The following is a 25,641-nucleotide window of genomic DNA, read 5'->3' as shown; positions in this document are numbered from 1 at the left end:
AGTTTCTGCTCGTTCTAGAAAGAATTTTCTTAAATTGTCTACCTGTCCATAATGTAGGTTTTTATGTCGATAAATCCTCTTCCTCCTTCCTTTCTGCTTAATGTGAATCTTTCTGTTGCTGAATGTATGTGATGTATTCTATATTTGTGGCATTGTGATCGTGTAAGTGTATTAAGTGCTTCTAGGTCTGTGTTACTCCATTTCACTACTCCAAATGAATAGGTCAACATTAGTATAGCGTAAGTATTTATAGCTTTTGTCTTGTTTCTTGCTGTCAATTCTGTTTTCAGTATTTTTGTTAGTCTTTGTCTATATTTTTCTTTTAGCTCTTCTTTAATATTTGTATTATATATTCCTATTTTTTGTCTGTATCCTAGATATTTATAGGCATCTGTTTTTTCCATCGCTTCTATGCAGTCGCTGTGGTTATCCAATATGTAATCATCTTGTTTAGTGTGTTTTCACTTGACTATGCTATTTTTCTTACATTTGTCTGTTCCAAAAGCCATATTATATCATTGCTGAATACTTCTGTTGTCTCTAGTAATTGGTTGAGTTGTTGATTTGTTGCTGCCAGTAGTTTTAGATCATCCATGTATAGCAAATGTGTGATTTTGTGTGGGTATGTTCCAATAACATTGTATCCATAATTTTTATTGTTTAGCATGTTGGATAGTGGGTTCAGAGCAAGGCAGAACCAGAAAGGACTTAATGAGTCTCCTTGGTATATTCCACACTTAATCTGTATTGGCTGTGATGTGATATTTGAATTTGTTTGGATATTAAGTGTGGTTTTCCAATTTTTCATTACTACGTTTAGGAACTGTATTAATTTAGGATCTACTTTGTATATTTCCAATATTTGTAGTAACCATGAATGGGGTACACTATCAAAAGCTTTTTGGTAATCAATGTATGCGTAGTGTAGCGACCTTTGTTGAGTTTTAGCTTGATATGTCACTTCTGTATCTATTATCAGTTGCTCTTTACATCCTCGTGCTCCTTTGCAACAGCTTTTTGTTCTTCATTTATAATTTTGTTCTGTTTTGTATTTGTCATTAATTTCTGTGTAATGACTGAAGTTAACATTTTGTATATTGTTGGTAGGCACGTTATGGGGCGATATTTTGTTGGGTTTGTTGTGTCTGCTTGATCTTTAGGTTTCAGATAAGTTATTCCATGTGTAAGTGTATCTGGGAATGTGTATGGGTCTGCAATGTAACTGTTAAATTATTTATATTTAAAAACAAAGATGATGTGACTTACCATACAAAAGCGCTGGCAGGTCGATAGAAACACAAACAAACACATACATACACACAGAATTCAAGCTTTCGCAACAAACGGTTGCTTCATCAGGAAAGAGGCAAGGAGAGGGAAAGACGAAAGGATGTGGGTTTTAAGGGAGAGGGTAAGGAGTCATTCCAATCCCGGGAGCGGAAAGACTTACCTTAGGGGGAAAAAAGGACAGGTATACACTCGCGCGCACACACACACATATCCATCCGCACATACACAGACACAAGCAGACATTTGTAAAGGCAAAGAGTTTGGGCAGAGATGTCAGTCGAGGCGGAAGTACAGAGGCAAAGATGTATAGTAGATTACGGTAAAAAGGAGAAGGTGAATACAAAGTGAACCTACTGGCAAAAACAGAAAGAGAAAATAAGACGACAGAAAAGATTTCGAAATGCAACAGGTGTTTGTTTGTGTTTCTACCGACCTGCCGGCGCTTTTGTATGGTAAGTCACATCATCTTTGTTTTTAAATATATTTTTCCCGTGTGGAATGTTTCCCCCTATTATATTCATATCATTAATTTGAACCCAACAATCATGTTTGTTATTGTCACTGTTGCATTTCGAAATCTTTTCTGTCATCTTATTTTCTCTTTCTGTTTTTGCCAGTAGGTTCACTTTGTATTCACCTTCTCCTTTTTACCGTAATCTACTATACATCTTTGCCTCTGTACTTCCGCCTCGACTGACATCTCTGCCCAAACTCTTTGCCTTTACAAATGTCTGCTTGTGTCTGTGTATGTGCAGATGGATGTGTGTGCGCGTGCACGCGAGTGTATACCTGTCCTTTTTTTCCCCCCTAAGGTAAGTGTTTCCGCTCCCAGGATTGGAATAACTCCTTACCCTCTCCCTTAAAACCCACATCCTTTCGTCTTTCCCTCTCCTTCCCTCTTTCCTGATGAAGCAACCGTTTGTTGCTAAAGCTTGAATTTTGTGTGTATGTATGTGTTTGTTTGTGTTTCTATCGACCTGCCAGCACTTTTGTATGGTAAGTCACATCATCTTTGTTTTTGAATATATTTTTCCCATGTGGAATGTTTCCTTCTATTATGTTAAATAATTTAGTTAGATGTGAATGTGTTGAGGTGAACTTCTTTAGCCAGAAATTTGCTATTTTATCTTTTCCAGGGGCTTTCCAATTGTGTGTAGAATTAATTGCTTGTGTGATTCATGTTGCAAAATTACCACTTCAGGCATTTGTCGTATCATCTTGTATGTGTGTGTTTCTGCTTGTATCCACCATGCATGTCTTATGTTGTACCGGGTTTGACCATATGTTGCTCCAGAAGTGTTCCATGTCTGTTATATTTGGTGGATTGTCTATTTTAATGTGTGTGTTATCTATTGTCTGGTAAATTCTTTTGGTTTGTGTTGAATGTTTTGTTTTGTTTCCTTCTATTTTCACTTTTTTGTATCTTCTAAGTCGTCGTAATTTTTGCTTCTGTTCATCTATTTGCTCTATCGCTTCTTGTTGTGAGATTTTACCTAACCTTTTTCGTTTTTTTCCTGACATTTCATTTCTTATAAATTGTGTTAGCTGTCCGATGTCTTTTCTCAGTTTTCCTATTCTGATCTGTAGCCTGTGTTGCCATTCTGGTTTTGCGGGTTTCTTCTGTGTGTTGGTTGGTTCTGATATCTGCCTAGTATGTATATTTAGTGTAGTGAGTGCTCCTATATAAACCAGTAGTTTTAACTCTTCCATAGTAGTATTTTCATTTATTTTGTTGTGTATGATTGTGTTGATAGTTGTTATTGTTGTTTCGACTTGTGGGTTATTTGGTGGTCTATGCGAGAATGGTCTAATGTCTGTATTTGTGTCTTTGTATTCTATATATGTCAGCTGAAATTTTTCTTCTATATCTAACTTCGTGTTCTATTTGTGCTTGTTCTGCTGGCTGTCTTAACATTTTGTTTTCCTCTGATTGTTTAATTGATGCATGTTGTTCTTGGTTTGTTTGCTCTGGGACGTTTGAATCCATTACTGTATTTTCTTCTTCTTCTGACTGTACATTATTTTGTTCCAGTATTTGTTGTACTTGTTGTTTGATGTTTTCTAATTCTGACTGGGGTATCCTGTTATTTGTGATTATTACACGGATCTGATCAGCTAGTCATTGTTCTGTTAAAAATTTCAATTCTGGGTATCTGGTAATAAATGTTGTGTATACTTGTGATCTGTATCCAGTTGTGTTGGTTTCTAAGTTTGTTGCTTGGTAATAACTGAACATGAGGTGTCGGTTAACTTCATCTGACAATCTCATCCTCGGTCTGTTTTCCTTCTAGGGTGGTTGCAGGAAGCATGTCCTGCAAAAATCATCTATTTGGATTTAAATCATTTTCCGTGTGGCTAGCAGTGTTGTTACCATTATGGACGGGCATAGGGTTCAAGCGTCGTCCCCAACCATGACAGCACTAGTCCAAGGCTTCATTAGTTCTATCCTGAACCAACTAATCACACTAAAAGGGGGGGGGGGGTTTAGCCCTTTTAGTAGTTTGTTCTTTTTGTCGCCTTTTATGACTGGCAGAACATACCGGAGGCCATTTCTTTTCCCGGGCCTCCATATTATTATTATTATTATTATTATTATTATTATTATTATTATTATTATTGACTTTTTTTTCTCAGACTTAAGTCTGTTAAAAATGGAACGTGACGCGGACCTCGGTCAAGCGTGACTTCCTTGTAACTGTATGGTATATGTTATATTGCATTTAGGAACTTTCGGGTAATTGAACATGTATCAATAATTACAGATTTTTGTAGTTGTATATATATGTTTGGATGTAGCTGTATTGCATTGATGTACTGGTGGATATTGTGAGGTATGACTCCTGTAGTTGATAGTATAATTGGGATAATGTCGACTATCCTGATGCCACATGTCCTTGACTTCCTCAGCCAGCTGGATGTATTTTTCAATTTTTTCTCCTGTTTTCTTCTGTATATTTGTTGTATTGGGTATGGATATTTCAATTAGTTGTGTTAATTTCTTCTTTTTATTGGTGAGTATGATGTCAGGCTTGTTATGTGGTGTTGTTTTATCTGTTATAATCGTTCTGTTCCAGTATAATTTGTATTCATCATTCTCCAGTACATTTTGTGGTGTGTACTTGTATGTGGGAACGTGTTGTTTTATTAGTTTATGTTTTATGGCAAGTTGTTGATGTCTTATTTTTGCTACATTGTCATGTCTTCTGGGGTATTCTGTATTTGCTAGTATTGTACATCCGCTTGTGATGTGATCTACTGTTTCTATTTGTTGTTTGCAAAGTCTGCATTTATCTGTTGTGGTATTGGGATCTTTAATAATATGCTTGCTGTAATATCTGGTGTTTATTGTTTGATCCTGTATTGCAATCATGAATCCTTCCGTCTCACTGTATATATTGCCGTTTCATAGCCATGTGTTGGATGCGTCTTGATCTATGTGTGGCTGTGTTAGATGATACGGGTGCTTGCCGTGTAGTGTTTTCTTTTTCCAATTTACTTTCTTTGTATCTGTTGATGTTATGTGATCTAAAGGGTTGTAGAAGTGGTTATGAAATTGCAATGGTGTAGCTGATGTATTTATATGAGTGATTGCTTTGTGTATTTTGCTAGTTTCTGCTCGTTCTAGAAAGAATTTTCTTAAATTGTCTACCTGTCCATAATGTAGGTTTTTTATATCTATAAATCCCCTTCCTCCTTCCTTTCTGCTTAATGTGAATCTTTCTGTTGCTGAATGTATGTGATGTATTCTATATTTGTGGCATTGTGATCGTGTAAGTGTATTGAGTGCTTCTAGGTCTGTGTCACTCCATTTCACTACTCCAAATGAGTAGGTCAATACTGGTATAGCATAAGTATTTATAGCTTTTGTCTTGTTTCTTGCTGTCAATTCTGTTTTCAGTATTTTTGTTAGTCTTTGTCTATATTTTTCTTTTAGTTCTTCTTTAATATTTGTATGATCTATTCCTATTTTTTGTCTGTATCCTAGGTATTTATAGGCATCTGTTTTTTCCATCGCTTCTATGCCGTCGCTGTGGTTATCCAATATGTAATCTTCTTGTTTAGTGTGTTTGCCCTTGACTATGCTATTTTTCTTACATTTGTCTGTTCCAAAAGCCATATTTATATCATTGCTGAATACTTCTGTTATCTTTAGTAATTGGTTGAGTTGTTGATTTGTTGCTGCCAGTAGTTTTAGATCATCCATGTATAGCAAATGTGTGATTTTGTGTGGGTATGTTCCAGTAATATTGTATCCATAATTTGTATTATTTAGCATGTTGGATAGTGGGTTCAAAGAACCAGAAAGGACTTAATGAGTCTCCTTGGTATATTCCACGCTTAATCTGTATTGGCTGTGATGTGATGTTATCTGAATTTGTTTGGATATTAAGTGCGGTTTTCCAGTTTTTCATTACTGTGTTTAGAAACTGTATCAATTTAGGATCTACTTTGTATATTTCCAATATCTGTAGTAACCATGAGTGGGGTACACTATCAAAGGCTTTTTGGTAATCAATGTATGCGTAGTGTAGGGACCTTTGTTTAGTTTTAGCTTGATATGTCACCTCTGTATCAATTATCAGTTGCTCTTTACATCCTCGTGCTCCTTTGCAGCAGCCTTTTTGTTCTTCATTTATAATTTTGTTCTGTGTTGTATGTGTCATTAATTTCTGTGTGATGACTGAAGTTAATATTTTGTATATTGTTGGTAGGCATGTTATGGGGCAATATTTAGCTGGGTTTGCTGTGTCTGCTTGATCTTTAGGTTTCAGATAGGTTATTCCATGTGCAAGTGTATCAGGGAATGTGTATGGGTCTGCAATGTAACTGTTAAATAACTTAGTTAGATGTGAATGTGTTGAGGTGAACTTCTTTAGCCAGTAATTTGCTATTTTATCATTTCCAGGGGCTTTCCAATTGTGTGTAGAATTAATTGCTTGGGTGACTTCATGTTGCAAAATTATCACTTCAGGCATTTGTGGTATCATCTTGTATGTGTCTGTTTCTGCTTGTACCCACCGTGCATGCCTGTTATGTTGTACCGGGTTTGACCATATGCTGCTCCAGAAGTGTTCCATGTCTGTTATGTTTGGTGGATTGTCTATTTTAATGTGTGTGTTATCCATTGTTTGGTAAAATCTCTTTTGGTTTGTGTTGAATGTTTGGTTTTGTTTCCTTCTATTTTCACTTTTTTTGTATCTTCTAAGTCGTTTGGCCAATGCTTGCAATTTCTGCTTTTTTTCATCTAATTGCTCTATTGCTTCTTGTTGTGAGATTTTACCTAACCTTTTTCGTTTTTTGTCTGATATTTCATTTCTTATAAATTGTGTTAGCTGTCCGATGTCTTTTCTCAGTTTTTCTATTCTGATCTGTAACCTGTGTTGCCATGCTGGTTTTGTGGGTTTCTTCTGTGTGTTGGTTTGTTCTGATCTCTGCCTAGTGTGTATATTTAGTGTAGTGAGTGCTCCTATATAAACCAGTAGTTGTAACTCTTCCATAGTTGTGTTTTCATTTATTTTGTTGTGTATGATTGTGTTGATAGTTTTTATTGTTGTTTCGACTTGTGAGTTATTTGGCGGTCTATGCAAGAATGGTCTAATGTCTGTATTTGTGGCTTTGTATTCTATATATGTCAGCTGAAATTTCTCTTCTATATCTAACACGTGTGTCTCTTCGTGTTCTATTTGTGCTTGTTCTGGTGGCTGTCTTAAGATTTCGTTTTCCTCTGATTGTTTAATTGATGCGTGTTGGTCTTTGTTTGTTTGCTCTGGGATGTTTGAGTCCATTACTGTGTTTTCTTCTTCTTCTGATTGCACATTATTTTGTTCCAGTATTTGTTGTACTTTTTGTTTGATGTTATCTAATTCTGACTGGGGTATCCTGTTATTTTTGATTATTACACGGATCTGCCCCCCCATGAACCATGGACCTTGCCGTTGGTGGGGAGGCTTGCGTGCCTCAGCGATACAGATAGCCGTACCGTAGGTGCAACCACAACGGGGGGGTATCTGTTGAGAGGCCAGACAAACGTGTGGTTCCTGAAGAGGGGCAGCAGCCTTTTCAGTAGTTGCAAGGGCAACAGTCTGGATGATTGACTGATCTGGCCTTGTAACAATAACCAAAACGGCCTTGCTGTGCTGGTACTGCGAACGGCTGAAAGCAAGGGGAAACTACAGCCGTAATTTTTCCCGAGGGCATGCAGCTTTACTGTATGATTACATGATGATGGCGTCCTCTTGGGTAAAATATTCCGGAGGTAAAATAGTCCCCCATTCGGATCTCCGGGCGGGGACTACTCAAGAGGATGTCGTTATCAGGAGAAAGAAAACTGGCGTTCTACGGATCGGAGCGTGGAATGTCAGATCCCTTAATCGGGCAGGTAGGTTAGAAAATTTAAAAAGGGAAATGGATAGGTTGAAGTTAGATATAGTGGGAATTAGTGAAGTTCGGTGGCAGGAGGAACAAGACTTCTGGTCAGGTGACTACAGGGTTATAAACACAAAATCAAATAGGGGTAATGCAGGAGTAGGTTTAATAATGAATAGGAAAATAGGAATTCGCGTAAGCTACTACAAACAGCATAGTGAACGCATTATTGTGGCCAAGATAGATACGAAGCCCACGCCTACTACAGTAGTACAAGTTTATATGCCAACTAGCTCTGCAGATGACGAAGAAATTGAAGAAATGTATGATGAAATAAAAGAAATTATTCAGATTGTGAAGGGAGACGAAAATTTAATAGTCATGGGTGACTGGAATTCGAGTGTAGGAAAAGGGAGAGAAGTAAACATAGTAGGTGAATATGGATTGGGGGACAGAAATGAAAGAGGAAGCCGCCTGGTCGAATTTTGCACAGAGCACAACATAATCATAACTAACACTTGGTTTAAGAATCATGAAAGAAGGTTGTATACATGGAAGAACCCTGGAGATACTAAAAGGTATCAGATAGATTATATAATGGTAAGACAGAGATTTAGGAACCAGGTTTTAAATTGTAAGACATTTCCAGGGGCAGATGTGGACTCTGACCACAATCTATTGGTTATGACCTGTAGATTAAAACTGAAGAAACTGCAAAAAGGTGGGAATTTAAGGAGATGGGACCTGGATAAACTAAAAGAACCAGAGGTTGTACAGAGATTCAGGGAGAGCATAAGGGAGCAATTGACAGGAATGGGGGAAATAAATACAGTAGAAGAAAAATGGATAGCTTTGAGGGATGAAGTAGTGAAGGCAGCAGAGGATCAAGTAGGTAAAAAGACGAGGGCTAGTAGAAATCCTTGGGTAACAGAAGAAATATTGAATTTAATTGATGAAAGGAGAAAATATAAAAATGCAGTGAGTGAAACAGGCAAAAAGGAATACAAACGTCTCAAAAATGAGATCGACAGGAAGTGCAAAATGGCTAAGCAGGGATGGCTAGAGGACAAATGTAAGGATGTAGAGGCCTATCTGACTAGGGGTAAGATAGATACCGCCTACAGGAAAATTAAAGAGACCTTTGGAGATAAGAGAACGACTTGTATGAATATCAAGAGCTCAGATGGAAACCCAGTTCTAAGCAAAGAAGGGAAAGCAGAAAGGTGGAAGGAGTATATAGAGGGTCTATACAAGGGCGATGTACTTGAGGACAATATTATGGAAATGGAAGAGGATGTAGATGAAGATGAAATGGGAGATAGGATACTGCGTGAAGAGTTTGACAGAGCACTGAAAGACCTGAGTCGAAACAAGGCCCCCGGAGTAGACAATATTCCGTTGGAACTACTGACGGCCGTGGGAGAGCCAGTCCTGACAAAACTCTACCATCTGGTGAGCAAGATGTGTGAAACAGGCGAAATACCCTCAGACTTCAAGAAGAATATAATAATTCCAATCCCAAAGAAAGCAGGTGTTGACAGATGTGAAAATTACCGAACTATCAGCTTAATAAGTCACAGCTGCAAAATACTAACACGAATTCTTTACAGACGAATGGAAAAACTAGTAGAAGCCAACCTCGGGGAAGATCAGTTTGGATTCCGTAGAAACACTGGAACGCGTGAGGCAATACTGACCTTACGACTTATCTTAGAAGCTAGATTAAGGAAAGGCAGACCTACGTTTCTAGCATTTGTAGACTTAGAGAAAGCTTTTGACAATGTTGACTGGAATACTCTCTTTCAAATTCTAAAGGTGGCAGGGGTAAAATACAGGGAGCGAAAGGCTATTTACAATTTGTACAGAAACCAGATGGCAGTTATAAGAGTCGAGGGACATGAAAGGGAAGCAGTGGTTGGGAAGGGAGTAAGACAGGGTTGTAGCCTCTCCCCGATGTTGTTCAATCTGTATATTGAGCAAGCAGTAAAGGAAACAAAAGAAAAATTCGGAGTAGGTATTACAATTCATGGAGAAGAAATAAAAACTTTGAGGTTCACCGATGACATTGTAATTATGTCAGAGACAGCAAAGGACTTGGAAGAGCAGTTGAATGGAATGGACAGTGTCTTGAAAGGAGGATATAAGATGAACATCAACAAAAGCAAAACAAGCATAATGGAATGTAGTCTAATTAAGTCGGGTGATGCTGAGGGAATTAGATTAGGAAATGAGGCACTTAAAGTAGTAAAGGAGTTTTGCTATTTGGGGAGCAAAATAACTGATGATGGTCGAAGTAGAGAGGATATAAAATGTAGGCTGGCAATGGCAAGGAAAGCGTTTCTGAAGAAGAGAAATTTGTTAACATCCAGTATTGATTTAAGTGTCAGGAAGTCATTTCTGGAAGTATTCGTATGGAGTGTAGCCATGTATGGAAGTGAAACATGGACGATAAATAGTTTGGACAAGAAAAGAATAGAAGCTTTCGAAATGTGGTGCTACAGAAGAATGCTGAAGATTAGATGGGTAGATCACATAACTAATGAGGAAGTATTGAATAGGATTGGGGAGAAGAGAAGTTTGTGGCACAACTTGACCAGAAGAAGGAATCGGTTGGTAGGACATGTTCTGAGGCATCAAGGGATCACCAATTTAGTATTGGAGGGCAGCGTGGAGGGTAAAAATCGTAGAGGGAGACCAAGAGATGAATACACTAAGCAGATTCAGAAGGATGTAGGTTGCAGTAGGTACTGGGAGATGAAAAAGCTTGCACAGGATAGAGTAGCATGGAGAGCTGCATCAAACCAGTCTCAGGACTGAAGACCACAACAACAACAACAACAACAACAACAACAACACGGATCTGATCAGCTAGTCATTGTTCTGTTAAAAATTTTAATTCCGGGTGTCTGGTAATAAATGTTGTGTATACTTGTGATCTGTATCCAGTTGTGTTGGTTCCTAGGTTTGTTGCTTGGTAATAACAGAACATGAAGTGTCGATTGACTTCATCTCACCATCTCATCCTCTGTCTTTGTTTTCCTTCTAGGGTGGTTGCAGGAAGCGTATCCTGCAAAACACCTCTATTTGGATTTAAATCATTTTCCAGTTGGCTAGCAGTGTCGTTACCATTGTGGGCGGGCATAGGGTTCAAGCGTCGTCCCCGACCATGACGGCGCTTGTCTGAGGCTTCATTAGTTCTGTCCTGAACCAACTAATCACACTAAAAGGGGGGTTAGCCCTATTAGTGGTTTGTTCTTTTCGTCGCCTTTTACAACTGGCAGAACATACCGGAGGCCTATTCTTTTCCCGGGCCTCCACGGGATTTATTATTATTATTATTATTATTATTATTATTATTATTATTATTAATCCAGATGCTAGCAAGTTTTTTCTTTCTTTTGTGTGGCTGTCAATGACTCAGCATTTCTGCATGTTGGAGAGTCATCTCCTTTAATCCAAAAGCATACATTCTATCAGAACCTTCCTACAACATTAATGACCATTGTTACAAAATTCTATGAATCTCTGATTTATGTCCTCTATCCAAATCAAAACCAAATGACTGCTATCAGATCTGAAAACAATACTGCACTTTATAAGCTGTGCACTCACCTTGTGTACGAGGTTAGCTGTTTTCATCACTTCAATTAGATGTCTAAAGGAATGCAGGATGTCTTGATACCTGCTGGCAGGTATCATCCATGTTCGTATGAACTACAGTCTGCAATTGACTGCCTTCACTGGGGTGTGCTAATAGCTACTGCCAGAACTGCCTCCATATCTCTTGGCAGAATCCCCTACAAACAAACTAAGTACACATTGTTCTTTCCTTTCAACCTGCAAACTCCATTATCCAACTGATGGTAAAGCCCCATAAGAGCACACATACCAAGCATATAACAACTTCGTTTTATAGTAGGAAAATTTTGGTAGACTGTGGAAGCTTTAGAAGTAAAGGAGACCACTCAACAAAAAGTAGAAGCATTGAGTCATCATCATCATCATCAACAATGTCTGCTTGCAGCACAGCTCTAGTCAGGAAGGTTATAGCTCATAGTACACAATTTGGGATGCAAGAACAATTGCGTTTAACTGCCTTGAACCCACGGTAGCATATACATCATGGGAAGTCTTGTTATAAAATGCAATAGTTCAGACACTCACCGAGTCTTAACTTTTCTCGGGGGAACTCCCACTTCTTGTCATATGGAAGTAGTTCAGCCTGTTCATCAACAGGAAGGTCTGGATTCATGTTACTTATTGCCCCTTCTGTAAAATGCATAAGACCAGCAATCCTCTGTTCTTTGCGATTTTTCTGTTGAACAAAAGAGTTATTTTTAATTACATCAATCCAATAGAAAATAAAATTCATGTTGTTTTAAAATTAAAATCAATTAGCAAGCTTTCCACTTTCTGTTACACTTTAATGACACTACATACATGCATTTTACTACTGTTTCTTGCAGAGGGACAGAGGGTCTTTTCGTCTCTTTCCTTTGTTTCTTTTTTTCATTTATCTTGTGGTAAATAACTAGAATGGAGAACACCTTTCATTGTTTCATGTAGTGTAAAACATTCTGCTTCTATTATCTGAAATTTACGCCCACCAGCAGAATGCTAATATGTTCACGATTACTACTAAAGTTCTCAGTGCTTTGACCCCCTTACTTACAGGTTTAAAATTGTGAGTATTATGTTGAGAGAGAAAAATGGAAACAAACCCATAAACAATACAGTGTTTATCTCAGAAATATATAATTTTAAAACAATTTCAGTCCCATACTTACTTTCAGGAGAAATGTCAGACTGCTGACAGACACACCCTAGTTCCCTCTTCAGGGAAGGAGTGACTGATAGACTGGGGTTAAAAAGAAAGGGCAGCTCACACAGACCCTAGGATGGTAAGACCCACTTATCCTCACAACTTGTGGATCCCTCTATCTTGGGGACGAAGTGAGCTGCCCTTTCTTAAAGGGACCATTATTTTATTTCTATATTTCTATTGTTTTTTGGACCCGTTATCTTATAGTTATAAAGCATGTCATACATTTCAATTTACTGACATCAGTTCGACAGTAGCAAGGGAGAGTGCATGCCTAGGTGCTAGGTGTGATATTTACTATTGATTTTGAAAGTGTACAGTGATATTTTCACGTATTGCAGTGGTAGTCTGTGTTCTGTGCTGTTAATTGTCGCAAATCTATGCAATATCTTTGCTGTCTTTTCAGTTACTATGTACAATGTCAGTTTTTCATCAATTGTACACCTAAGTATGTTGTATGTTTGTGTGATATTCTTATGTTAACAATATGGAAAAGGTAGAGTGCCACTCAGCCCACAGAGGAAGTAGTGAGACTGATAAGTACAATGAAAAAGAATGCTAGAAATATTTCAGCTTTAGGATGAAGTCCTCCTCCAGAAGTAGGAAAAAACACACACAATCACACAGCAGTGACGCGCACGCGCGCAGCTCCTGACTTTTAAAGAATATAACACCAGATCTAATTTTGTGCTTAGTTTTGAGTATGTAATAGATTTTCTAATTTCTTTTGACTATTCCTAATTAATACTTTTGTTATAGGATGAAATCAGTAATTGTTTCATAACTTAAATTCTGTTGTTGACTTATAAACAAATATAAATATCTGTACTAATTATAAACATTTGGAAAATAAAACACTGGTATTCTGTAAGTATTTATTTGGCTCTGTTCGAAAAGATGTTAGCAAAGCCAGCCCTTAATTCCAAAGTTATTACCAGTTTTGTCAAAAGTAAAGAACTATGAAACAATTGTGCAACTGTCTGCTACATCATTTAAAGTATTCCGTTTGAATTCCCACCCCCTTATTTTTCAGCCAGTATAACAATGCAATACATCGACACATAGGACAATTAATGAAGAAATAAAGCACGTGAACATCACATAGTCTCATTTGAACCACTAGTACAAGAGTGTCAGCATTTTTTAAATTTCATTGTTAAACCAAGATGGGTCTTTTCGGTCCTAAATCCACTGACTCGGCATATACTTCTCTGAAACATAATTTACAGTCCATTTAAACTCTGTCCATGATTCCTCTACATCCATCATACTGGAACTAAATTGTCTTAATCCACTGTCTATGCAAGATGCTAACAACGGCTTATCTGTTCTTTCTAGCAGAAGCACTCTCCTAGCCTTCTTGATTAATTTATTAACTTTAGTAATCATAGTCGCTATGATGACACCATCTGGGTCTATTGCAAGCATATGAGCCAAACGGCAAAGGTTTGGGAGCAGTAGTGGAGAAGGAACAGACAAGGAAATTGCATAGGTTGGGTGGATAGCAGAATGCCACTGTGAGAAGGGTGGGTTGGGTAATTCTCATTTGAGGACACAATGAAAGACAGTTGATACCATAATGGAGAATGTGATTCAATTGCTCCAGTCCTGAGTAATACTGAGTTGTGAGATGAGTGCTCCTTTGTGGCCAGATAGTGGTTATGTGGGGGATAGTAGGTGATTTGTGGGATGAGGTACAGGTGATCAGTTTCTGAACAATGTTGGAAGGGTAATTTTGGTCTGTGAAGGCCTCAGTTAGACTGTTGAATAATTTGGAGCTTGTCACTACCGATGTAACAAATATGGGATGCTAGATGGTGGTGATGGTGAACAGCAGACTCGTGCAACGGTTGAGATGGAGGTTGACATCAAGGAAAGTAGCTTGCTGGGCTGAGGAGGACCAGATGAAGCAAATGAGGGAGGTGGTGTTGAGGTTCTGGAAGAATGTCAGTAGGACGTCCTCACCCTCATTCCAGATCACGAAGATGTCATCAATGAATCTGAACCAACTGAGGGTGTTTGGGACTCCCGACGATTATGGAGGATTCCTCTAGATTGCCCATGAACAGGTTAGTGTAGGATGGTGCCATGTAGATGCCCACTGCAGTACAACAGATCTGTTTGTAGGTTATGCCTCCCCATCACATTCCTACATGCTCCCACAGGCAGTACGAGCATCTTCTGCCACCTCTCCTCCCGCCCACCCCACTCACACATCTTGCTCACTCCCATTACCAACTCCAGGTAGTTTGCTGCTCATGCCAGAAGTCACAGTTGGGCCTTATCAGACAGTGGCCATGTGTGTGTAACTACTACTTGTTTGAATGTGTAAAGTTTCCCACTTCTGACGGAGTTTGTCCAAAAACTGGAATATTTCTAGCCTTCTTTTTCAGTGTGTCCACCTGTGTGTGACTCTACACCTCCGATAAGTGGTGAGCCACACTCTGTCTTCTCTATATTATTGTTAATCAAGCTTGGACTTTCCATTGTTTGATTATGTTTATGTTATCTAGTTTAATTGCTGGATTTATTTACACTGTGCCTTTCAGAAACCTGCATAATTTTTTATGTGGTGGTGTAGGATTTGTTTTGTCTGCACCCAGTGTGTGTTTATTTTAATGTACCACTGACTTTTTTGCTCAAGCTGAGCTCATGAGTCTGCAGAGACCATTAGCAACTGGTTGGCTGCATAAGCAATGATTCCAATGATGCAATAATTGAACTCGATTACATTTAATAGAGATGCTGTTGTGAAGTCCTATGCACTGATTCCTGCAGTCATCTCAAGGTGATTTCCTGAACAACTGGTATTTGCCTGCATGCCACTCGCCCATCATGTCATACAATGGTAAAGAAAGCTTGTATACAAGGCAGAGGGTAACTGCAAATCTCTCAGCCTTGCAAACATGATAGACCAGCATAGATTATTAAATTCACCTGCTGAGTCAATAAGAAATGTTAGTTCCGAAAGCTGGGACACTGTATGCATTCTGTTTGTGTTTAAGGAATGATAATACAAGAATGTCTGTAGGTGAATTCTTTTATCCCCTTCTACATGCTACAGGGAATGAACTGACTTGCTTATATGTATACTTGTTACTGTACAAGCCATTTCCACCATAATACACAGTGAAGTTTAAACAAATTAAAATACTATGTGTTTAAGAAAAAAAGAAAAATTCACAATACTTACTCTGTCTCTTAGCATTTTTACAGCAAGTACAGCAGCGAGAATAAATATGACAACTAGAGCTACAGCAACAACAATACTTATTACCGTACCACCTTCATCTAAAAATAGAAAAAAAAGAAGTGTTAGAGAATCATCTGTGTTACTGGGTAATATTTTGTGCAATATCTTGTGTTATCAGGAACAGACACAAAAATGAACAAACCTTTGAATTTCAATGTAGCTGTTACTGATTTCCGGTCATTTTTATTTCTGGGATTTATGGCAGTACATGTGTACAACCCTGCATGTTCTGCTGTGAACTGTTTAATTACAAGAGTAGTATGGTTATGCATAAATTCTATTGATGTGTCATTTGGCTTCACAGTAAGTGGCTTTCCATCCTGGAATGAAAAATTACAGTTCAAACAAATGTAATTGTACTAATGAAACACACTTATCATTAAGCCATAACACACAACCCACAGTATTTACAGAGGGCATTTTTCTTTTCCTGTTTTAATCTTTCAGGTAACTACAATAGCATGAACCATTTTTAACAGAATTATATAAATACCTACTAAAAATTCAGCAAAAAAGCAGCTTAATAAAAATGAAACTGATATGGCTAATAAAAACACAAAGGACAGACTGTGGATTAAAACTGGTCCTGACCCGATTGCGGCACTATTTTTGGAGGTTGGCGCTATGACTGTGAGACTGTTGTCTAGCAATAGCAGGGCCAGAGAGAGTGTGTTGTCCAACAGAGAATGTGTGCATGGGGTAAAGAAAGAGTTGCTGGTAGACAGTCATCAGGACAGGTGCAGCCTGGCAGTGTTGTGTACTAGATGCCATAGCGGGTAAATTCTAGTGTCTGATTCCACACATCAGCTTTGAGCAATTATGTCATTTCTGAGGCAAAGATGCTACATACAGACAATCTATGAAAGCAGTGGATCATACTCTACACCAAATGTAGCATATGATAAAATTACAATCCCATTCATGCAGTTATTAACTCAGTCATGAATTATAACTAAACGAATGGATGATAATGAAAATAATTAAGAACAAGAATTAAAAACAAATTTTCATGTCTGATAAGAGGTACACTCGCAATTTATGCAAGTAGAAAAGCACAGAGAATCCTTAAATTGCATTACAGTAAAGCACATGGTGAAGACTTACTGTTATAAAATAGCATTAATTTTACTATTAATTACTGAATCTAATGGGAGAAGCACAGGGGAGGTTGGCGTTTTGGGTGAGGAGAAACTAAAATGTGACAGAAAAACAGGAAAATGAAATGAATGACAACAAATATGAAACAGTAGAATGAAATGTGGAGAAACTGACACACTAAATTCTAAACGAAAAGACAGTGTATGACTAACAAACATCTACAAAAATAAAGACTATCAGAATTGATAACTAGAATTAACCTATGTAGGTAAATTCCAGTTAAAGATTCCAACCACTCCATGATTCATATGGAAATTATTTTTGCAGTTTTATGCACTGAAACGTAACAGCATTTTTACATTTGTAATTGCTCTCAAACTACTGCAGTGTATAACAAAAAATTAGAATCAGTAACTAGAACTGACCTCCTATCTACGTCAATTCTAATTACCGATTCTGTTGGAATTTAGATTCGATGCCTCTGCTACATATTTATCTTTGCCGCAGTTGCTACGGACACTTTTATAGACATTCCTATTAACATGGTTGTGTTTAGCCTACCCTTGTGTTACATTTGTTCTGTGCGAGTTAATAAAAGCATCTATGTTCCCTTTCCAACCATAACTGCGTCTTTATTTCAAGGTTAAGTAACGACAGGTTATGGGCCCAGGCACAGTCACCCAGTGGTTTATTTTAAGTAAATAAAAACTATGTTTTTTCATCGCATCAAGATGCAGATACGGAACGCCAATATCATGAGTTGAGTCACTGTTAATTCGTTGCCTGTAACTGAAAAACTGAAAGGAAGAGAAAATTACAATTTGCAATGAAAACTTATTTATAGCACGAACAATTGTGGCAATGTATAATGGGCGGGATAAAAGATGAAGTTAAGATATGCACCGCAAGGGCCAAAATAATCTTAGTTGATCCCACTATTTATGTGGATCTGCAGCGCACGTCATCTGCAAAAGAAGCATGGGATAAATTAAAACAAACTTAAGAGGATTAAGGACTTTATTGATGAACAGGCTTGTTGAGAACGCTTTTCCTAACATGATTAGAGAACTGTTCAATTGTGGAAGAATATGTGTCGAGAATAATTTCAACATCAAATAAATTGAAGGATCTTAAGTTTGAAGTGAAAGACAAGTGGGTAGGATGTATCTTGTTAGCTGGGCTGCCTAAAGAGTAAAAACCAATGATAATGGCTTTAGAGAACTCCAACTCAATGATAGCGGGCACTTCCATTAAAAATAAATTACTACAGAAAGTAAAGGATGAAGCGTGTGGCAACTCATATGTTAATGACATGGCACTCCACGCGAGTAAAAAAGACAAGCAAATCAGCTCACACCACAATCCCAGAGGTCCAAGATGTTACAACTGCAACAAATATGGACACATAGTGAAAAATTGTCACAGTAAAAACAAGGCAAGTGAAAAATCAGTAATTAAATAAACATTCTTCATGATGCCACCATCAACTAAAGCTATGCCCAAAGACTGGTTTGTGGATTCTGGTGCATCAGCTCACATGTCAAACCGTCCATGTGATTTAAATTTTGTAGCGTCAGTTCCCAGTTCACAAGTGGCCGTGGCCAATAACAAAAATTTACCCGTTAAAGGGATAGGTTGCACAAATATTAAAGCTGTGGCATTCTGAGAGAAAATAAATATTAAGGTGATGGATGTAATTTATGTTCCTCAGCTGAGTACAAATTTACTTTTCATAAGCAAAAGAGTGCAACAGGGTCACTCAGTCATTTTTGACTATAGAGGCCATCGCATTTGAGATGCAGAGAAGAAATTTATAGCTACAGCATCGTTAATCAACGGAGTGTATAGGATGGGACAACCAAGAGATCGCAATGCAGAAACAAAATATGCATCCTGATCTATTGATGTGAATCTGTGGCACAGAAGATTAGACCACCTGCACTCAGATGTGATGGAAGAATTACATAACGGTTTGGCTAATGGCATCAAACATAAACATACCGGATGTTCCATCCAGTTCAACAAGAATCATTAAATCCAGAGATGTGATATTTAAAGAAGAAATAATTCAAGAGAGTAATAACAAGCCAGGAACATGTGATCATTTGCTGGAACCAAACCAGATATATATTCCGTTCACAAATAAGGAGCAGAACATTACGATTCAAGATGACTCAAGGGACAACAGATCAGATAACCACACTTCAGAATAAACAGGCTCAGTTGAAATAGAATAAGAATCAGAACCACCTCAGCAAGTGCTCAGAAGGTCATCTAGTATATCCATACCAAAGAAGATGGATGATTATGTGACGTATTGTACTAAAGAAGATTCACAAGAATCAGAGCCATCAACTTTGGAAGAAGCTTTGCAATCCAAGATCCTACAAGAGAAATAGTTTCAAGCAATAGAAGAAGAATTGAAGTCACATGCAGAAAATAAAACTTGGAAATCAGCTATCCTCCCTCAAGGCAAAAAAGCGTTTGATGCTAGGTGGGTCTTTAAGATCAAAAAGAGACTTACAGTGACAGATAATTCGCCCTAAAGCTTGACTTTTAGTTAAGGGATGTTCACAAGTTAAAGGTTTAGACTATGAAGAAACATACTCACCAGTGATACGATACAATTCACTCAGATATTTGTTTAGTCTATCTGCTAAATATGACTTTGACAATGATCATTGTGATGTGGTGACAGCTTTTTTGCAAGGTGACTTGAAAGAAGAAATTTATGTTAAAATTCCCACAGTTGACTACGTGACAAAAAAAGTCAAATATGAAGGTACTAAAATACTCAAGAAAGCTGTGTATGGACTTAAAAAGGGAAGTCACTGTTGGAATATCAAACTGGACAAAGTTCTACTAAGTTTAAATTTCAGCAGGTCCACCGCTGATCCATATGCTTATCACAGAAACCAAGAAAGTGATATATTAATTGTAGCTGTTTACGTAGATGACATGGTATTTTGTAACAATATGCAACATAAAATTGCATTTAAAGAACAACTAAAGGAATAACTTAAACTAAAGGACCTTGGAGAAGTATCCAATTGTCTAGGGATCTGAGTGACAAGACATCATAAACTTGGACTTTTATGGTTGAATCAGACTTTTTATATAAATCAGATTTTATGAAGGTAATACATGGAAGACTGTAATCCAGTATCCACTCTGCTTGACAATAACCAAACATTAACTCATGAAATGAGCCCAAAAACAGAGAGAGAAAGAGATGCCATGAAGGAAGACCCATATAAAGAAGCCATAGGTAGCTAAATGTATGCACAACTAGGTACTAGACCAGATCTAGCGTACTCAATTGGAGTTTTGAGTCTGTTTAATAATAACCCTGGAATATCCCACGGGCAAGCTGTAGTGAATCCTAAGGTATATAAAGGGAACTAAAGACTTCAAGCAACAATTTTCCAAAGATGATCATGACATCACAGGTTACACTGATGCTGACTGATCTGGGGACATAGGAGATAGAAAATCAACCACTGGTCTTTTATTTATTTTGCACGGTGCAGCAATTTCATGGAATAGTACAAAAACAACCAACAGTAGCTCTCTCGATGACAGAAGCAGAATATATGACTTTACCTTCTGCAGGTCAGGAAGCACTTTGGCTGCAATCTCTGCAAAGAGAGAGATCCCCTTTCCCAAAACAGGGCCTGATAAGATTGTTTTGCAACAACAAAGGTGCAATTGATCTGTCAAAGACATGTGCATACAAAGGTCGCACTGAACACACTGACACCAGGCATCATTTCATCATGGAAAAGATAGATACAGGAGAAATCACAGAGGAGCAAATTTCCGCAAATGGAATGCTTGCAGATATGACTATGGAGCCACTGCCAAGAACCAGACTTCAGCAACTAACACAAGAATTTGAAATCCGAGAATGAAGTACTGAGACACATCGCTTCTAGTGGGGGTGTTGGAATTTAGAATCGATGCCTCTGCTACATATTCATCTTTGCCGCAGTTGCTACGGACTGTTTTTATAGACGTTCCTACTAACATGGTTGTGTTTTGCCACCCTTGTATTACATTCATTCTGTGCATGTTAATAAAAGCATTTATGTTCACTTTCAAACCGTAACCGCGTATTTATTTCAAGTTCAATAACAACAGATTCCAAAACTAATTTTTTTGCAGTAGTTCCGAGAAAAATCAGAATTGCAGAAATCGCATTAGCCTACATTTTTGCGCACACACGTGCTGAAGAAATGATGTAATTAATGAATTATTGAATGGTTGGAATCAGCAACTAGACTTGACCTATATAGAAAGGAGAAGACTGGACCAAGGAGAAGAGACAATTGCAAGGCAAAAGAGAGGCCTATGTTCCATACAAACACAGCCAGAGGCTGGAAACTGTCCATCATCATGATGATGATGATGAAGAGGACAATTCTAGTTACTAATTACAGCTATTTGATGGTTCATAATTTTGGACATATTTGCAGTAAATCTGTGGACTATGTTTTTGTAGGATCTCTAGATTTCTTACTGATCTCAGAACTACCACGAAAAACTAATAAATACTGTACATAAAGCTTCTAAATTTCTCTCTTTTTCATACTAGTGAAGAAAGTAATACCATATGCAAAAATCTTATAACACTTTAGTGCATACACTTCGTGTTAAAACGCTCTAAATAACAAACTGTGGAATGGTTGGAATCGGTAAGTAGAATTGAACTATATAGCCCAATTCCAGTTACTGATTCCAGTACTTGTTAGACCCTACTTCTTGTCAATTTTCGCTACTTGTAACTAGTCCCATTAGATTTAACAAGTAGTGTTAACAGTTAACGCTATTTTACAATATTATCACTTCTTCATGCACTATACTGTACTGGATTTAAAGGTTCTCTGTGCTTTTCTTATTCACATAAATTAAGATAATTTATTTCAGACAAGTGTACTTCTCTTTTTCTGTTCTAATTTATTTTCTTTACCTTTAATTCTTCTTTTGTAGCAAATCAATTACTCACCTGAACTGTGTTTCTAATTTTATCGGATGCTACATTTGTTTGTTTACGAATTTGATCAGGCACTTTCAGAGATTGCTCTATCTAGTGTCCCTGTTCTAGGTATGATGTCATTGCTCAAAGTCGATTAGTGGAATCTGACACTAGAACTGACCCCACCATAGCCATAGAATAGTCAGAAAATCGAGATTGGTACGCTTGTCTGTGCAATGTTTATTTATGGCTTGTGAAAGTTGCTGCAAGGCACATCAAAGTTTGCTCCACTCTGTGTTCAATCCATTCAAAATAAACAACAAGAGTAGTCAATGAATCAGCAACATAAGAATGAATATGTCATAACTCTTGTAAAATTTACTTAATTTAATTAGTGTGAATTAAGTCTCCACTCAAAAACAGATGTATTTAGTTGGATCCATGATAAATGTTCATGGTTATATGTACTAGCCCAAATTCATTTTAAGAGTAGAGATTGGAGATCGATTATTAAGTAACATATTAGGAAGAAACACACATCAAGATTTCATGGTTTTGTCACCCAGAACCATCTCATGATGTTTCATTATTTGACAATTATGTCTTTCTACAACCCACTCCTCCCTGATAATTCAGTTGAAACTTCTACACAAGTTTATTCACTGGCAATAAACCAACATGTTAATACAAACAAGGGAGAATTTTATCAAAACACTTAATGTGTTTCCAACTATGGATGGGCACTAAAGACACTAGAGAAATGATGAGTCATTAAATCAGAGGCCATATTCAAGCAGCAAAATGGAAACCATACGAAATTTTATGAAGAAGAGCATGAAAAATAGTGCATATTACACATTATTAATATTAACTGCACAAATAGTTCACTAACCTTCAGAAATCTGAATATAAAGTTTCCACAAGCCATTCTATCTAACAGAATGAAACAGATACCAATATCTGCAGGCACTATACAGGCACTGAATGAATCATTATGACTCTAAAAATAAAAATTTACTGTAGAGGACAACATAACCAAGAAGTTATTAACATATGAGTGAAGCATTTAACTAAATCCTATTGAATGGTTTTGATGGTGTACTGAAACAGGGAATATTTCCTGAACATCTACACTATATAGTTGTAAGACCACTGCATAAAAGATGAGGCAGATGCTGCTAAGTATTGAGCAGTATCACTTGTTACAAATATTTTTAAGGTTTTGGAGAAACTAATGCCAATCAGGATTGCTTATCATATTGGTGGCCTTATCATAATCCGCAAAAGCCAGTTTTGGTTTCACAAAAGGGATATCAACAAAAGATGCTACATTTGATTTTGCAATCAAAATTTTGGATACCATCAATATTTGAGGTCACTCCAAATAGAATGTAACTTATCGGAAGCATTAGACTGCCAGTCATAGAAGCTCTTACAGAAAGCAAAATACCTAATTACAACTTGGGCAGCATGTGTGCCTGAGCACAACTGGATAGTGGACAGTGCAGAAGAGGTGTTCCGGCATCATCTGAATGGAGGTCAGTTACTTGTGGAGTGCCACTGGTCTTGGGTCCAACATTTTATTTTATTTATTTTTTTAATTTTTTAATTAATTAATTTATTTATTTATATTTTTTTTGTAAAAGACCTAACTCTTAGCAGACAACTTTTTGCTGATATTACTATGATTTTTATTAATAATTCAGTACACATATTTCAAATGACAGTAAATAAGGTGCTCATGGATACTGTGCACTGAGTAACTATTAATGTACCTTCTGTCAACAGGTCAAGCCACGTTTCAGATATCTGCAAAAGACTGTTCTGAAACTTTTGCTTTACATATTGTTTGCCCTTTCACAAATACAGATGTTGCTAAAGCAACATAGTACAGTTACTTTCTAGCAGTTATACAACAGGAATTGTCTCTTGGAGTATCAGAAACTTGTTACAAAAGGCTGTATATACAGAAGTAAGTCATACTCAGTATCTTAGAATTGTGAGCTGAGCATTTTTTGGGACTAAATTCTCATAATTGTCACAAAACATACATTCGTTTTTGAGTGTTTTGTAAGAGAAAAAGTCCCTCTTTTAATCCAATAATATGTATCATAGTAGAAGAAAATATTATTTCTACTTTGACATTACAAACCCGAGCACAGAGCACAGTGCAGAAGAAGATCCACTTCAGGAGCTTCAACTCCACAAATTAAGTTTCTAGGTAATATTAGCTCTTTTTTCCTTAATGCTGTTGCTAAGATCATTTTTGACAATAGTAGTGTTTCTGAACTGTAATGTACTTGCATCATGAATATTCACCCTGAGATACAAACAGGTACATATGAAAGCTTATCACTGGATGCATTTAATTACAACATTTTATTCTGTAAGGAAACTTGCCTAACATGTACACATGTAAATATTAATTTATTTGAACTATTTATTTAATCCCATGTAATAATTGTAATAAACACTACAAGATTGCAAAACCGATTCAGTCCAGATCCTGTGTAATGTTCATAACATTGGTCTACAGAACACAGAATAAATAAGATATCAAAATTAATTGGACAACATAATTCACCATGAGGACTTCAGAATGAACTTATTCAGAGTAAAAATTGTAGGAAGAGAGAGACCAGAAACACTGACACATCAGCCATTAGTGTAAAAAAAAATGACGTGGTGCAGTTTTAGTAACTACAAACTTTATCATCTAGTCACTGAATGTGTCACACAATACACAATCGCCAACAACAGCAACAGCTTCAATAACCCCGGGCCACTTCGATCTATTTCCCCTTCGACAAGGCAAAACAATTTTACTAATTTTCCATTTCTTTTCTACCTTTTCCATATCTGCTAATGAATTTAGAGTGATTACTTTTCCACCAACACATATAAATCTGTGTATGCAAAACTGAATTTAGTTTACAAGTTACAATGGATGTTTTGTTATGTATTTCAGTTTTTATACTAATTTGTTAGTATTCTTGTACAACTGTACAATGACTGTTTAATAACTTTTATGCATTAACACAACAGAAATTCTGTAGTGGAAGCAGTAAACATAAAATGACTTCTGGCAACTACTCACCTACTGGTAAATGATAGGTAGCATATATTAAAAAAAAACCCACTCTGAGTGCAAACCCCCCTCCCCAAAAAAGATAGATTGCCTGTCTTCATCTTTTGTTCTATAAATAAAAGAAAATTCTTTGAAACTTGTAGCTAAAAGATAATCACCTTCATCCAGACAATTTGAGGTTTTGGAACTCCACTTGGCCTGCAATTAAGGCTGTACCGAGACAGGTTGTCTAAGAGATGTTCACCGCCATTCATGTTTGTGTCCTTGCTGAACTGCGGGCTTTTCATAGCTGCAAACCAACAATGGAATGAACTGTATTAAGGGTGGCGACACAAAAAAATGTTTGGCAACAAAAGTTCTCACGGAAAAGCCGTACAGATGTTTCTAATACTATGTCTCGACACCTAGTTCCAAATATTTATACAACAAGAGCTAAAAATTAGTGGGATTTAGTTAGTAGTGCATAAAATGCTGATACACAGATCTCCAGGCCCTGTTCACTAAATTACACGCACAGCTGCTGGCGTAGTTACTTTGCGATTAACAAAGTGCAGTGGTTGGGGGGCAGTGTTGCCGGCTTAGATGCTTACCAACAAAACCATCATTCCATCTTCATGTGTATTATTTGCATGTAGTACAGCAGAAAGGGCATGGAGGTGTTTGATACAGAGATTCAATGTATCCTCCCCATCATACAATAAGAGTTGGTTTGCCAAGTGGAAATGCAGACAACAACTGTAGGCCACTTG

The 25,641-nt window shown here is 37.2% G+C and overlaps 1 protein-coding gene across 8 annotated transcripts in view; it reads right to left on the bottom strand.

Moving 5' to 3' along the window:
- The window catches only part of LOC126412521 (vascular endothelial growth factor receptor kdr-like), an 864,770-nt gene that overhangs the window by 67,378 nt on the left and 771,751 nt on the right, over positions 1-25,641 (bottom strand). For all 8 annotated transcript variants that reach the window (XM_050082152.1, XM_050082155.1, XM_050082154.1 and 5 more), the window contains 4 exons: positions 25,051-25,181; positions 15,874-16,051; positions 15,672-15,769; positions 11,821-11,971 (listed from right to left, as the gene is read on the bottom strand). In XM_050082152.1, the coding sequence (XP_049938109.1) occupies positions 11,821-11,971; positions 15,672-15,769; positions 15,874-16,051; positions 25,051-25,181 (558 nt within the window). The remainder of the gene's footprint in view (positions 1-11,820; positions 11,972-15,671; positions 15,770-15,873; positions 16,052-25,050; positions 25,182-25,641) is intronic.

Source organism: Schistocerca serialis, chromosome 7 (assembly GCF_023864345.2).
Source record: "Schistocerca serialis cubense isolate TAMUIC-IGC-003099 chromosome 7, iqSchSeri2.2, whole genome shotgun sequence".
NCBI classification, from domain to species: Eukaryota; Metazoa; Arthropoda; class Insecta; order Orthoptera; family Acrididae; genus Schistocerca; species Schistocerca serialis.
Note: the sequence above shows the minus strand (reverse complement) of the source record. Positions and strands in the feature narration are given on the sequence as shown.